Source organism: Melanerpes formicivorus, unplaced genomic scaffold (assembly GCF_026170545.1).
Source record: "Melanerpes formicivorus ecotype bairdi unplaced genomic scaffold, bMelFor1.0.p_v2 SCAF_16, whole genome shotgun sequence".
Taxonomy (NCBI): domain Eukaryota; kingdom Metazoa; phylum Chordata; class Aves; order Piciformes; family Picidae; genus Melanerpes; species Melanerpes formicivorus.
The window spans coordinates 8,925,352-8,939,750 of record NW_027142368.1 but is presented as its reverse complement, the minus strand read 5'-3'; the positions used below and the strand labels follow the sequence as shown (position 1 = coordinate 8,939,750).

The following is a 14,399-nucleotide window of genomic DNA, read 5'->3' as shown; positions in this document are numbered from 1 at the left end:
CACCATCAGTCTCTACTATCTGCTGAAAAGCCAAAGGCAATCAAAAGTTACTCCATAAATGGGTCTGGTTTGTATTGTCACTGCTGCAGAGTAACTCTTCTAACTTAGTGCCAGCAGGGACAGCCAGCTAACAGAATACTGAGGGCAGCTGCCTCCCTTTTCTCCTCCTTGGTTGCCTTGCCCCCAAATGAAAGTGTTAATAGGGATCATAATTAAATCTGGGTTTGTCATCTTTAAGTGTGCTCTCACTGTTTTCGTATTTTCTGTCACACTGCAACTGCCTATCTAATTTCACCTCAGGTAAGGCTTGTTTAAAAAATAATAATTTCAGAAATACGTCTAAATAATTTCTCACCAAGGCCTCGCAGAAATTTGTTTACTCCACTTTGTTCTGTGTCTGGAAGCTCCTCCAAGTACTGTTCAACCCTCTGCTCGAAGAGCCCTGTAAAGAGAGGAGACAAGGGCGCTGAGCCGGGCTGGGCTGAAACTTCTGCCCCGGCACTTTTGCACAGTCTCAACTTTGTACTTTTGCAGCCCCTTGTCTCTAACACTGTAAATCCACTACCGCAAGGGAGTGTTCCATTTCGTGTGGCAATAAGGCAGGTACGCGGGCCCCGGACGGTACGTGAGGGTAACTGATTTGGGGATGGAAAGCGAGAGGTTGCGGGCGGGCGGCCCGCTGTCCCCGCAGCACCCCGGAGCGCAGGGCCGTCCTCGCCCAGGCCTGCTGCCCGTTCCGCCCGCCCTCCGATCGGCCACGCCACCCGCTGCACCGCCTCGGCTCCGGAACGTGCCACTGGGCCCACCGCTCAGCTGCTGCAGCGCGGAAAACAGCACGCCGCCGCTGCTGGCCCAGCATGGCCGTGACACCCCAAGCCTCGCTTCCCGCTCTCGCCAGGCGCGGTCACGGCCGCCCCTCTATCACGGCCCTACAGCACGGGTCACCCACCGAGCTCCGGGGCGGGGCAGCGCTGAGCTAGGCCGGACCTCCACCGCCGCCGGTCCTACAGGGGGCGCTGCAGCGGCGGCCCCGGGCCCTGGCTGCGGTGCGGGGCGTGGCCGCTCTGGAAGCGTTTGCTGCCTAGGTATCGGGTTTTGTTCAGCGACCTGGCAGCAACCGCCGAGCGGCTTCCCGTTGGGGATGGGCAGCACCGTTCCCATCGTGTCGAGTGTTTCGAGGCGCTCAGATGTGAATATTGTGGCTAAATCCTTGGTGTACCCACCACCACAGCCCAACTGAAGCACACAGGAAGCGGACAAAGTGTTGGGGAGATTTGTCAGCCACGGCAAACTTTGCTGTCCCTGACAGTCGAGATCCTCAGCACGGGACCCGTGCCGGCAGGAGTAACCACCACACGGTGGGACACAAACCCACCCTCACCTTTTGCCCTGCATTTTCTCAGCTCTCTGTCTTGGATGAAGCCAGCAAACATTTGGGATTCCATGAAAACTTCCAGGAAGCGACGGATACTCTTGGAGGCCACAGACTTACGGAAAGCCTCCCTTTGGAAGGCACGCTCTCCTTTGTCATTCTGGGTTAGGAACAGGGAATAATGGCCAATTGTCTCCACAAAGAATCGGATAAAAACCTCAGACACTAATCCGTTCAGGGTGTTACATTCTGCAAAACAAGGCAACAATAAGATACCAAAATCAGCTGCTACGCGAGCTGTCAGCATTGTCATCCACGTGGGGACAGGTACTGACATCTAGCAAGTTAATGTCATGCAATGACTGAAAGCAGTTGTACTAGCTCCCTGCAGACTGGAATATACATTCAAGAGGATCACAGCTTTATCATCAGGAGCACCAGTCTACATAATTGGTGTCTGATATCCAAGAGCCAATAAGAAATACAAGCCTTCAGGAAAGAGCTCAGCATATTAAACATTTTGTGGGTGCTTCATCAGAATTATATCTCATATTTTCACTCTTGAGTAAGTTTTCTTGAGAGGCTTCTGAATACTTAGAAATAAAAGTTTTTTTCTGGGGATAATAAGCCTTTAACAAGAAGAGATCAAAAAGGGTATGTTATAGAATTTAGGGTTTCATAATTCCTGAGATGTTAAAACAGTTTTACATGTGTAATGCTAGAAATTAATTTCAAAAACTGAACAGGGGCCTGTTTCATACCATTTAACCACAGGCATTTACATTCACCCAGGGCAGTTTGCATAATTGCTTGAGAGAAACATGAACCTTCAGAGGTAAGCCAGCCCCTCTTGCACTGAAACTATTTTCCAGAGGTACCTGCTTCTCTCCCCTGAACACACCAAGAACAGCTCCAAATTCAGACACACCCCAAAGCACATGTAGTTATCTGGATTGAATCAGAGCCAAGTTAATTGCAAACTTGTGCATAAAAGTGTAGAGGTATTTATGAGAGTGCATGTCATTTACAAAGAAATTAAAACAGCTGACAGTGGGTTACTGTGGGTTGATGCTATCGGTCCCCTTCCCTCTGTGTTCAGAGACTATCTTTGATGGTGCAAAAACTATTTGAGTACTGAAGTCCCATCTTTATTTCTCATGGATGGAAAGTCAAAATACTGCCTACATGTGTGTTTATGCAAGTCCCCATTTCCAAATGAACTTACCATCATCTGAATCACTATCTGAATCCTGATTTATGAGCTCATTCTTTCTCTCTAGAGCCTGCTCCAGAGCAGCTTGCAATTTTCTAGGTAATAGTGTGTCTTCATCATCCATCTGAGAGAAGAAAACAAAAGAAAATATTTAGGTCACATTAATCTGTGCAGCAACTACAGCAAATACTTCTGCAAAGTTTAAAATCCAAAGTATTTCATATCTACTATGAAAAACCTATGTGCAATTGTCATGTATTTCTAAACAAAATTTGTCATGTTTAATGAGATTAAAGTCAAGAATGATAATCCAAAGAGCATGGTAAACATATATAATCTTGGAATCAGCTCTTTCCATGACAGAGTCCAAATAGCTATTTTTCACTAAATACACATTGTGCCAAGCCTAGCTACATGTACACACAGCTGCTCTAGTTGGTGTTAGGCAGCTTCTTTGGTTCTGTACAATTGTATTCACTTATGTTCTAGCATATCTTGTTTTCTGGGTTTCCCCTTGTTGCTCTTTTCATGTTATTTAATGCTGGTTCAGCAAAAGCAAGTAGACACAAGAATTTTAGCTCTGCAACCAGTATTCACCAGCTGTGTCTTTGGGGAATCATACAAGATAGTTTACTCATCTAACCTGCAGATTGTTAACATTTTTTAAAGCATTTAGTGCCCCATTACTATCAGGAGATGGTGAACCTTCATCTTCCTATTTACAGGGCTTCTGCTTTTCCTACCACATTAAACTGATTCTTTGCCTCTCCTCTCTCACTCAGCAACTTTTCACTGTAATTTTTGTTCTCTTCGCCTCCAAAAGTGTGAGTTTTCTTGCTAGCAAGACTTTATTATTTTTGGATGATATCTTTGTGCTGCCAGTAAGTTTTTGACAGTCACAGCCTGGGTCGCTTTTGCATATGAAATAGAAAACAAGCACTTCTTCCCGCCCCCCCCCCCCCCCCCCCCATCTCTTTCCCACTGCATAATTCCTGCCTAGCATCTCTAATCAAATAAAGCTAATCACACTGTAAGATTAAACAGCTTCTTAGACTATGTGGTAACATTTTGAGCTGTACTTTACCTGTCTGATGAATCGATCAGATCCCAGGTTAACCATCAAAGCCTAAAGAAAAGCAAATACTATAGTGAAATATATATGAAGAGACAGAAAACATTCATTTGTGTCTGCCTTTTAATAGTGAAAGATCATCTGAATGGTCCCAAGCCTCAACTTGAATCAAATTTCTACTGTGAAACAACAACTTATGTAATTTATAGAACAAGAATGATTTTTTTTCTTTAGAGTTTAGCATCTATATTTATCACAGGTAGATACAACAGATAAATGGTTAGGCAGGCCTTGTTTTCTTAAACCCTAGCAAGTTGTTGCAAATCATTTTTGTAAAGGTGCAGATGAAAAATTTCAGAGGGGGTTAATGAAAACAGTGTCATCTGAAGCAGCAGAGCTTCCAGAGGGCAAGGGTGTCAAATATTCATGATGATGAAGCAGCAAAGCTGAGAGACAGAGCCGGTGTGAGGAAGCAATGCTAGGGAAGTGTGAGGAAAACAGAGCAGAGATTCACATGGGCCAAAGGCACAGGGAGCCTTGAAAGTGAGCACAAGAAAACTTTATTCAAAAATTACTTGAATATTTTGGTGGCATTTTCCTGGAAGAGCTGATGAAGTACAGCTCTCATTTCATTCCCAATGTAGTATTAACAAGGTCTTAGAAAACCAACAAACAAACAAAAAACCCCAAACAACAAAACACCACCAAAAAAAAGCCTTAAGGATTTTATTTTCTGTGCTGGTTATGGCTTCACACAAACTTCCATTAGCATTAATATTTGTCTTAGCAGATGGCACTTCATGTCATCATCTTCTTATTCCAAGCACAACAAAATCAGAACAAATCAGCATATTTACATTGTATGTATTTACTGACCAGGTTAACACCCACTCTCTTTGTCAAGGTGCCATGTATGGGAAGAGGGATGAGACAAAAGAAAACTAAACCTATTACTGTGGTTTTACCAAGAGGCAGTTGTCCATGAGAATTAGGCAAAGAAAAAACAAAGAGGCAGATTAAAAATTAAAGATGTGAGAATTTATGTGTGAGTGCAGGCCCTCTCCAGGGTGAGGGCAGCTTTACTTCAGGCAAAAAATTCTGATGCCAACTCCTACCTCCTCTACAGGCAGCTCCTTCAGTTTAGGCAGAGAGCTGGAGAGCAGTCCCACCAGGAAAGGGGTTGGGCAGCACACGATGTCAATCATGGATGAGGGCAGAACAGGAATGAAGGTGTGCTGCCAGGAGAAGGGGTACAGCAGGGCTACTACGGCATGCGAGCAGCTTGAGAGAGTGCTGGAGAGAGATGAACAACCACGTTAGCCAAGGTTCTTACTTTTTTTTCCAGAGCAACCACCACCTGCTGATAAAATTAGCAAGCACTTGAGGGGCACTTCCATCACTTCTAACTTCAGGCAGCCAGGGTCCTCTTTCACTCCCTTCCACTCTGTATTTTACAGTGTGGTTTCTCCTCCATGCTTCCCTCTAGGTAACTTGAAAATCAAGCCCAAAATCTAGAATCAATTTGTTTCATTATAGTAGCGAGGAGACCCTTTGATCCAGAAGACCAGGTTTAATGTTGCAAACAGTACTCAATAGCAGACACTTTGGATGATGCTTAAAATCCAAAAGCAATTCAATTCTTCAATTCTTTGTTTTAAACATGTCAGTAGTAGAATTGCATAATACCAATGTTCTTATGTCAAGCTCTAATGCACAGAAGAAAATTAAGAAATCCAAAAGAAAACCTCCTCAGACATGGAAAGAAAAAACAAAACAAAACAAAAACTCACAAGCAACCCTAATAATCAATACTTACTCCAAAGAAAGTCTGGTAAAAGCAAGACATTTTAAAAAGTTTGTGTGCTTTTACAACAGCAGCAATGTTTTATCTGGGCTGTTGACCAAGTCTAGTGATAAAAGGTATTAACCCTGCTCAGTAGAGTACTCTGAAATACACATCGGTATTCCCTAAGCATTAAGGCTTGATATCATTCATAGAAACTGTCTTGCATTCATTGTCCTTCCCTTGCTGAATCTGATTCCCTTTTACAGTCACATGGTCTCCAAATGTTAGAAATAAAGGAGCATCATTACCAAGCTAGTTTTAGCATCAAGAGAACAAAGGCAGGCCCTCCATTTCAGAGCTTTGATTTTGGACTGAGTTACAACATCTGCTTTGTGCAGGCTGGGGTTGACAGAAATTTGGCTTTTCACCCAGTCTAGCATGACTGAGCTGATTTTCACAGGGCAAAGTTCTGCTGTGCTTAATGTAGCCACAAAGAACTGTAACTAACTAACCACTTTAGAGCTGTTACTGAGTGAGTACTGGGTAAAATGTCGATTTTTTTTCTCTACTGCAACACTTGGTGGAGACTTTAGGTGGCATCAGACCTCCACTAGAACAACCCTCATGAGCATTTTTAGTTGATTATTCCTAGGCCAGGAGAGGTTTCACCTGTATGTTCCTGTCAGTGATTAACCTTTGAAGCCTGCTGAATGGGAAAAGTGAGAAGTAGAGGACAAGGAAAGAAAAGGTTGGTGAAGGGCAAATGGTGTCTTTTACTGCAGATAAATTATTGGGTTGTTTTTACTTGACATTTCCTTTAAGAACTATCAATCACAGCATGTTTTTGTAGCATATGTTGCCTGACACGCATTTCCTGTAAAATTATGTACTTCTCCAAGAGTTGTTTGGGGTTTTTTTTAATGTCAGGCAGCAGTGCTGTCATTGCCTCTTATTTTGGTCTCGAGTGCCTATCATAACAAGCGCAGTGGTGTGTTTCAGAAGAGCTGTGGAGCATGGTACAGACTCCCAGCACTTTCTCAAGCTGACATTAATAACTGTGTGGCATTTTCAGCTACTACAAATTCAGTCATCTTTGCTGAGTGACTAAAAAAAGGGCCACATTAAGCTAAAAGCAGGAAAACAAACATTCTTCTGATATTCAGTTAGTGCTCTTTTCCTTTCGATAGAATGCCCTTTTGTAAGTTGTTGTTTTACACGCGGTGCTGTGACGTAAATCAGCCCCTGCATCCTCTCCTGTGTGCTATTCCCACGCTGGGGGATGCTTCAGTCTCCAGCCCAGGACACTGGTTTCTCTTCCAGAGTTTTTCTGGGAGCTGGCTGGGGCAAGGCAGCAGCCGAGCACAGCAAGCAGCCATGCAGAGGGGGTCTCCAGCGGCAGCAGCCTGCTCTGCTCCAGCAGCATCCTGTGGGGCACACTGTTGCCCCTGTCCATACCTTGACCTGTGCATTTTAAGGCTCTGCACACGTTTTTCAAAATTTACCCTCAGGAAATCTTTCCCTATGAGACATCCCAGGCTGACCCCCATGAAACACTCACTCTGAACTCTGGGTGTCCAGAATCACCTGCTGCCCTCCCTCCCAAGCACTGCTTGTGCAGAGGGCAGCCAGAGTCCCACAGGCTGTTACCAGCTCCCATTTGTTCAAAGTGCCTGTGTCTCTTTCTGTAGCTGGAAAGATTCATATTTAGAGAGGATACACATCTTTCACATCAGTGTGAGGTTTCTGCATTCTGTAAGGTAAAATTCAGAGGTGATGGATGTAAGGGAATCCCAGTTAAAATCTCTAAAGTACGGCTCAGATTCTTTTAAAAGGATATCATTCATGAGAGTTGTGTTTGGTAAATCTGAAAAGCAAGCCATACCCTGGCAGACCAAGTCTGCTCCAACTTTTCCTTTCAAGATGTGCAACCCATGCATTGTCCCACTCTTCTTGTCTGTATGCAATGAGAAGTAAGGGCAGAAGATTTCTTTTCTTTCAGGTGTGTGAAGCACACAAAGTAAAGCAACAGAGCAGTCACAGAAATTAGATTTCAAAAATATTTTCACTTGTAATGGTCTAGGGCAGTTTTGGTAATGCAGAGAGCTGGTTTTGAGAGTGGGCATTTTCATTTGGTCTGTGCTGTTTTAACAGGAATTCCGCTTAATGTTCTAGCTGTCATTCTACTGAAAACCACTTTTATATTACCCATAGGCAGGTAATTTTATACATGGGCACAACAAACCAAACTAACAAGGAGCATAAACCATCACTTAGCTCAGAGGAGAAGTGCTGCTGAAGTCATGTACTAGTGGGGTACAAGCTGTGATGGTCCTGGGGCCCTGGCCACCCCCATATGGCCTGGGGCCAGCACCACACTGGTGTCTGTGTCCCTCCAACACATGGGCAGTACCACTGCCCAATGCCCACAGCACTAACACCCAGCTCTCATCCTGCCCCAGAGACCTGGACTACTCTGCTGGCCTGTGGTGCTCTGGCTGCTGAAGTGGCCTTCTGCCTAAAGCCAGCAGTACATCTCCTATCTGTCAGTTACAGGCTGTTCTGCATGCATGTCAGTGTACACACAAAGTCTACCAACAGTAATTGACTGAAAAGGTGGCTGTGTTTGCAAGTTTTGTGGGCTAAGAGAATGGCTATTATCTAGCCATACTACATGGCCTACACCACTGAACTCATCCTATTAGCCTGTACTCATCCCAATTGCTTGCTACAGCAGAATTAGTGAACAGGTGCTAGAAAAACACCCAGTTTCAATTGATTGCAAAACACAGGCAATCCACACCACTTCTTCCAGCTTCCTTTTTCCCATGGTTGTAATTTTGTTTAAAATTATTTGCAATTTGCTGAGGTTTTCTTCTTATGCCTCTTATTCATTAGACTGAATAAAAAACCCAACCTCAGTGTTTGATTTGAAACGTGAAAAAGAAACACGAACCGAGGGCAAAGAGGCTGGGATGCAAAACTAAGGGATGAGACAATCACTGACTGGTTGCACTGAATGACACAAGCATCAAAGAAACCAATGGATACAGGTAAACCAATGGAGAGATAGCTAAAGCTCTATCACACACATCTGAAAAGACAAGTTTCCTCCACAACAGTTATATTTACTTGTATGCAAGAGACTGAATATTATGATCAAACCAAAGATCAGCTTATTGCTATTCAACCCATATTAATTCCAATGCAATTTCATCTGGACACTGGTAGGAAATAAAGTACTTCTGAGGATTACAGAGCAGCAGGAATTATAACCAGTTCATGCCTGGCTTTGCCAATTAAAACAAAGCATGAGGGGACAGGCGAAATGCCGGGCTGGGCTTTGATTCAGCAAAGCATTTCAGCACGGCTTCATTATTTCATTATTAATTTCAGCACACTTTCAAAGTATTTCATTATGGTGAAATACTCTGCTGAAATGAAGCTTCAAAGACCTTTTCTTTTTCATGAAATCAGTCTGCAAGTACACCCACAAGACATGATAGCCCCTTTTGAACTGTGAGTGCCCTGCCTGCTCTCTGAATGGCTGGAAAGTCAGCCTCTCCTCAGCAAGGCATGTTTCAGCTTCTGAGATTTGAATAATTCCTCACTTTTCTAGAAGCCCTTTGTGGTGGGTGGAAGGGCAAGGCCAAGAAGCCTCCTCCCTTCCCCCTTTGTAAAGTAAAAGGGAAAAAAAATTGAAGGGAAAGAAAAACAAAACTCGCAAGCTGAATTAGCAAAGCAGTGGAGCTATATTTACAAAGCGATGTAGGGTTTGCAGGGGATTATTTACAAATTTACAATATCTACAATATATACAAAGATATACAACAGAGTAACACAGAAATGAGAGTGACCCCCCTCTGGACAGAGGGGGTTCCCCACCTCCGCTCTCCCCTCTCTCCCCCCTTTCCCCAGAGTGGGATAGGAAGAGAGAGAAAAGAGAGGAAAGAAAAAAAAATGTTAGAAGCAGTTTGTGTTAATTGGAAAAGAGTTAATACAGGCCTGTTATCTGTTTTTCTCTCAAGGCCGGAGCCTTGGCAGAAAGCCCAGGACAGAAAGCTGTTGCCTGAAGAAGAGGCGGAAGCAAGACTGACTGAGAAGTGCTGGAAATGTCCAGTATAGTCCCAGCTCAGAAGTGCTTCCTCCCACTCGTCCAATGAAATTAGTTTAGACTATTCCTTCCGTTTACCAACTTCCGTCCACCATATTCCCTTTCTTAAGGGGGCAACGTCAACCGGCCACAGTCCACCCCTTCTAAACAATTTCATTGGCTGTTCACACTGTCCATCCAATCCAAAATGATATTTACAGTTCGTGAGTAAAGTTCATAGTCCATTCCGGCTATGCTCAGATGTAGATGATTCAAAAGTCCAAGAAAATCAGAAAATGAGAAAAATGGAAAACAGTTCATTTCTTCACCGACGAAGCGAAGAAAAGGGAAACAGGGATTCTCAGGGTCTCTTAGTTGACTCAGGGCTCTCAGGGTTCGTGCACCGTAGATTCCTCGTTGATTCTTCCTCTGGACGCGATGTAGCTGTACAACAGTTTGAAATTAACCTCTTTCAGCTAAAGTTAAATTTCTTTGTGGAACACACTGAATTTCACCATTCTCTTGCATTACCCAATAAGTGTGACCCGGACCTTCAGCTGAAACCACCCCTCGGACAGGTTTAGCCTCCCCTGAGGGTGAAAATACCCAAACAGTTTTACCTAACAGATTCTTTTCTCTAACAACAGGAACTCTATCACCTTCTACTTTCCGTAGCAAATCTGAATGTGCAGGTCCAGCTCGGTTCACTGAACCTCTACTATTTACCAGCCAGGTTGCTTGTGCTAAATGTTTTTCCCAGTTCTTCAAAGATCCACCTCCCATGGCTTTAAGAGTGGTCTTCAACAAACCGTTGTAGCGTTCAATCTTCCCTGAAGCTGGTGCATAGTAGGGAATGTGGAATATCCACTCAATACCGTGCTCTTTTGCCCAACTCTTTACAAGGTTGTTCTTGAAATGAGTTCCATTGTCTGACTCAATCCTCTCCGGAGTTCCGTGTCTCCACAGGATTTGTCTCTCCAGACCAAGAATGGTGTTGCGTGCAGTTGCATGTGGAACTGGATAAGTTTCCAACCATCCAGTGTTTGCTTCTACCATAGTAAGCACGTATTGCTTACCAGAACGAGAACGTGGTAGAGTGATGTAGTCAATCTGCCAAGCTTCACCATACTTGTACTTGGACCATCTGTCACCATACCACAAGGGCTTAAGTCGTTTTGCCTGCTTAATAGCAGCACAAATGTCACAGTCATGGATGACTTGAGTGATAGCATCCATGGAAATGTCTATGGATCTGTCACGAGCCCATTGGTATGTTGCATCTCTGCCTTGATGTCCTGACGAATCGTGAGCCCACCGAGCTAAGAATATCTCACCTCGGTGTTTCCAGTCGAGATCAAGATTAGAGTCCATGTCTACTTGAGAAACTCTTGCAGCTAGATCTGCCTGATGGTTGTGTTGCTGTTCCTCAGTAGCTTTGCTCTTAGGAATGTGAGCATCGATGTGTCTCACTTTCACTGGAATTCTCTCGATTCGATCAGCAATGTCCTGCCACAGGTTGGCTGCCCAAATGGGTTTTCCTTTTCTCTGCCAACCACTCTTCTTCCAGTTCTTTAGCCAACCCCATAGAGCATTGGCTACCATCCATGAGTCGGTGTAGAGATAAAGCTTTGGCCATCTCTCACGTTCAGCCACATCGAGAGCTAGCTGGACAGCTTTTACCTCTGCGAACTGACTGGATTCTCCTTCTCCATCTTTCGCCTCTGCAACTCGGCGTGTTGGACTCCACACTGCAGACTTCCACCTTCGCTTGTTTCCAACAAGACGACAGGAACCGTCTGTGAACAAAGCGTATTTCTTTTCATCATCAGAAAGGTCATTGTAAGGAGGAGCTTCCTCAGCACGAGTTACTTTCTCCTCTGGAGGTTTGGCACAGTTGATACCTTCAGGCCAACTTGAGATCACCTCCACTAGACCAGGTCTTTCAAGATTTCCCATTCGAGCTCTCTGTGTTATCAGAGCCATCCACTTAGACCATGTTGAGTCTGTGGCATGATGTGGTGTGGATCCTTTGCCTTTGAACATCCAATTCAAAACTGGTAATCTGGGAGCTAGAAGAAGTTGTGATTCAGTTCCAATCACTTCAGAAGATGCTTTCACTCCTTCATAGGCAGCTAAGATTTCTTTCTCTGTTGGAGTATAATTAGCCTCTGAACCTCTGTAACCTCGACTCCAGAAACCAAGAGGTCGTCCACGTGTCTCACCTGGAGCTTTTTGCCACAAGCACCAGGTTGGACCATTGTCACTTGCAGCCGTGTACAAAATGTTCTTAATGTCTGGACCATCTCGGACAGGTCCCAGACCCATTGCTTGAATTACCTCTTGCTTTATCTGGTCAAAGGCTGCTTGTTGTTCAGGTCCCCAATGGAAATGGTTTCTCTTTCGAGTCACATCATACAGAGGTTTCACAATCTGACTGTATCCAGGAATGTGCAGTCTCCAAAATCCCACTATCCCCAAGAAACGTAGGGTCTCTTGCTTGTTTGTGGGACTTGCCATGGTGGAGACTCTATTTACCACATCCACTGGAATGTGTCGACGTCCATCTTGCCACCTCACTCCCAGAAACTGAATTTCTGTGGTAGGTCCTTTCACCTTGTCTCGCTTGATGGCAAAACCTGCATTCAGAAGAATGTCAATGATTTTGTTACCTTTCTCGAAGACTTCCTCAGCAGTTTTACCCCAGACGATGATATCATCGATGAACTGGATGTGTTCTGGAGCACCTCCTTTCTCCAGAGCATCGTGGATCACTGCATGACAGATGCTTGAGCTGTGGATCCAGCCCATTGGCAATCTGTTGAAAGTGTACTGGATTCCTCTCCAGGTGAAAGCAAACTGAGGCCTGCATTCCTCTGCTATGGGAATAGAGAAAAATGCATTAGCAATGTCTATGGTAGCATACCATTTGGCCTCTTTGGATTCCAGCTCATACTGTAGTTCCATCATGTCTGGTACTGCTGCACTCATAGGTGGTGTCACTTCATTTAGGGCTCGGTAGTCTACCGTCAGACGCCAGTCTCCATTCTGCTTCCGCACAGGCCACACTGGACTGTTGAAAGGTGAATGAGTTTTGCTGACGACTTTCTGACTCTCCAACTGACGAATCAGATTCTGAATGGGCAACAAAGAGTCACGGTTGGTTCTGTATTGTCTGTGATGCACAGTCTGAGAAGCAACCGGCAATTTAATGTCCTGTATCTTATGTTGTCCCACAACTGCAGATTCATCAGAAAGCTCAGGTCTGGCAGACAGCTTCAATTTTTGTCCATCAATTTCTATTGAAGCTACTCCAAAAGCCCATTTGTAACCTCTAGGGTCTTTGAAACGCCCTTCTCTCAGAAAATCAATTCCCAAAATACAAGGTGCGTCAGGTCCGGTCACAACTGTATGCTTCCTCCATTGTTTACCAGTTAAACTTATATTAACCTCTACCTTACTTAACTCTTGAGATCCACCAGTGACTCCCAGAATAGTTATAGACTCTGATCCCTGATAATTTGATGGTATTATGGTGCACTGAGCTCCTGTGTCAACCAAGGCCCTGTACTTCCGAAATTGTGAAGTGCCAGGCCACTGGATGTACACATCCCAATAGATTCTATTATCTCTGTTATCCCTCTCCTCCCCCTGGCGGGAGGCAGGGCACCCCTAGTTATGGGGAACATGCGCACATGTGCATTGCACGTAGTTTGCAGGGTTATAACTTTGCATGTTATAACTGGAGCCACTGTTGGAGCCATAAGAGTCGTTCTGGGGAACTGTGGAAGTAACAGCTACCCTTCTGGTATTGCTACCTCGGGTTCTGCCACTTTGCAATTCCCTCAGTCTCCTGAAAAGGTTAGAAGTTGGTTGGCCATCCCAGCGGTTCATATTCTCACCAAACTGATCACGCAGAGTTATCCAAATAGTTCTACGTGATTGCCTTGGTGGTCTGTTTTGGAATGACCTGTTTTGGAATGACCTGTTTTGGAATGACCTCCTTGGAGGACGTGTATTCCTCACAGATGAAACTTGTATCCACCTGGAGGAAGAATTGAAATTATCCTTCTGTGCCAATTGGTATATGGAATCTTTCAGATCCTTCATGCAATTCTCAATCTTTCCAGACAGAGTTTCAATGGCTGAAACCAAAGAACCACGTGTCATGCTATCCTCCAATTGTCTCATTTGATCACTGAATTGGCCAACCGTGGGAGAAGCTCCACCATAACTTCTTGACACAATTCTGCTTGCCAGAATGTTTGCATAATTGGAAGGAGCAAGTTTGATGATCTTTTTAGCAAGACCAATACCCACAGGAATGTCATCAGGATTCAGAGTTTCATGTTCACCATAGAGTAGCTCTCTAACAGCAAATTCTCTCAAGCGCTTAATTCCCTCATCTATGGTAGTCCAGGGTTTAGGATTCCAGGGAAGATCATCTCGGGAAGGGTATCTCAGGGCAACCGCTATTAAAAGGCGTATCCACAGATTAACCTTACCGAGAGCTTCGCCTAGATGTCTATCTATTCCATTGTCCCTTGAGAGAGTTCCTAACTGAGCTGCTGACTTGTCTCCAACTGTTAGAGCTGAAGCACCTGTATCATAACACCTACTAAGCCAAGCTAGAACTGGCTCCTTATCTGCCCTGGTGAAATCTTTACGGACATTACGCAATTCCTCCCGTGGTGACGAACAGTCCGTAATATCATCTTCATCTTCATCTCCCTGAATTCTTTGCCCGTAAAATCCTGCTGTCATTCTCCTAAGGATCTCTTTAAGCTGAGAACCACCTTTGCCAGCTGCCTTCCTAGCTTCATCTCTATCCTGCTTTGATCTCACTAGGTTAGCTAGATCTTTAAAACA

General features: G+C 44.5%; 1 protein-coding gene across 5 annotated transcripts in view; it reads right to left on the bottom strand.

The window, feature by feature from the left end:
• The window catches only part of DENND2B (DENN domain containing 2B), a 139,000-nt gene that overhangs the window by 2,431 nt on the left and 122,170 nt on the right, over positions 1-14,399 (bottom strand). For all 5 annotated transcript variants that reach the window (XM_068148032.1, XM_068148030.1, XM_068148029.1 and 2 more), the window contains 5 exons: positions 4,773-4,950; positions 3,670-3,711; positions 2,598-2,709; positions 1,382-1,621; positions 356-442 (listed from right to left, as the gene is read on the bottom strand). In XM_068148032.1, the coding sequence (XP_068004133.1) occupies positions 356-442; positions 1,382-1,621; positions 2,598-2,709; positions 3,670-3,711; positions 4,773-4,950 (659 nt within the window). The remainder of the gene's footprint in view (positions 1-355; positions 443-1,381; positions 1,622-2,597; positions 2,710-3,669; positions 3,712-4,772; positions 4,951-14,399) is intronic.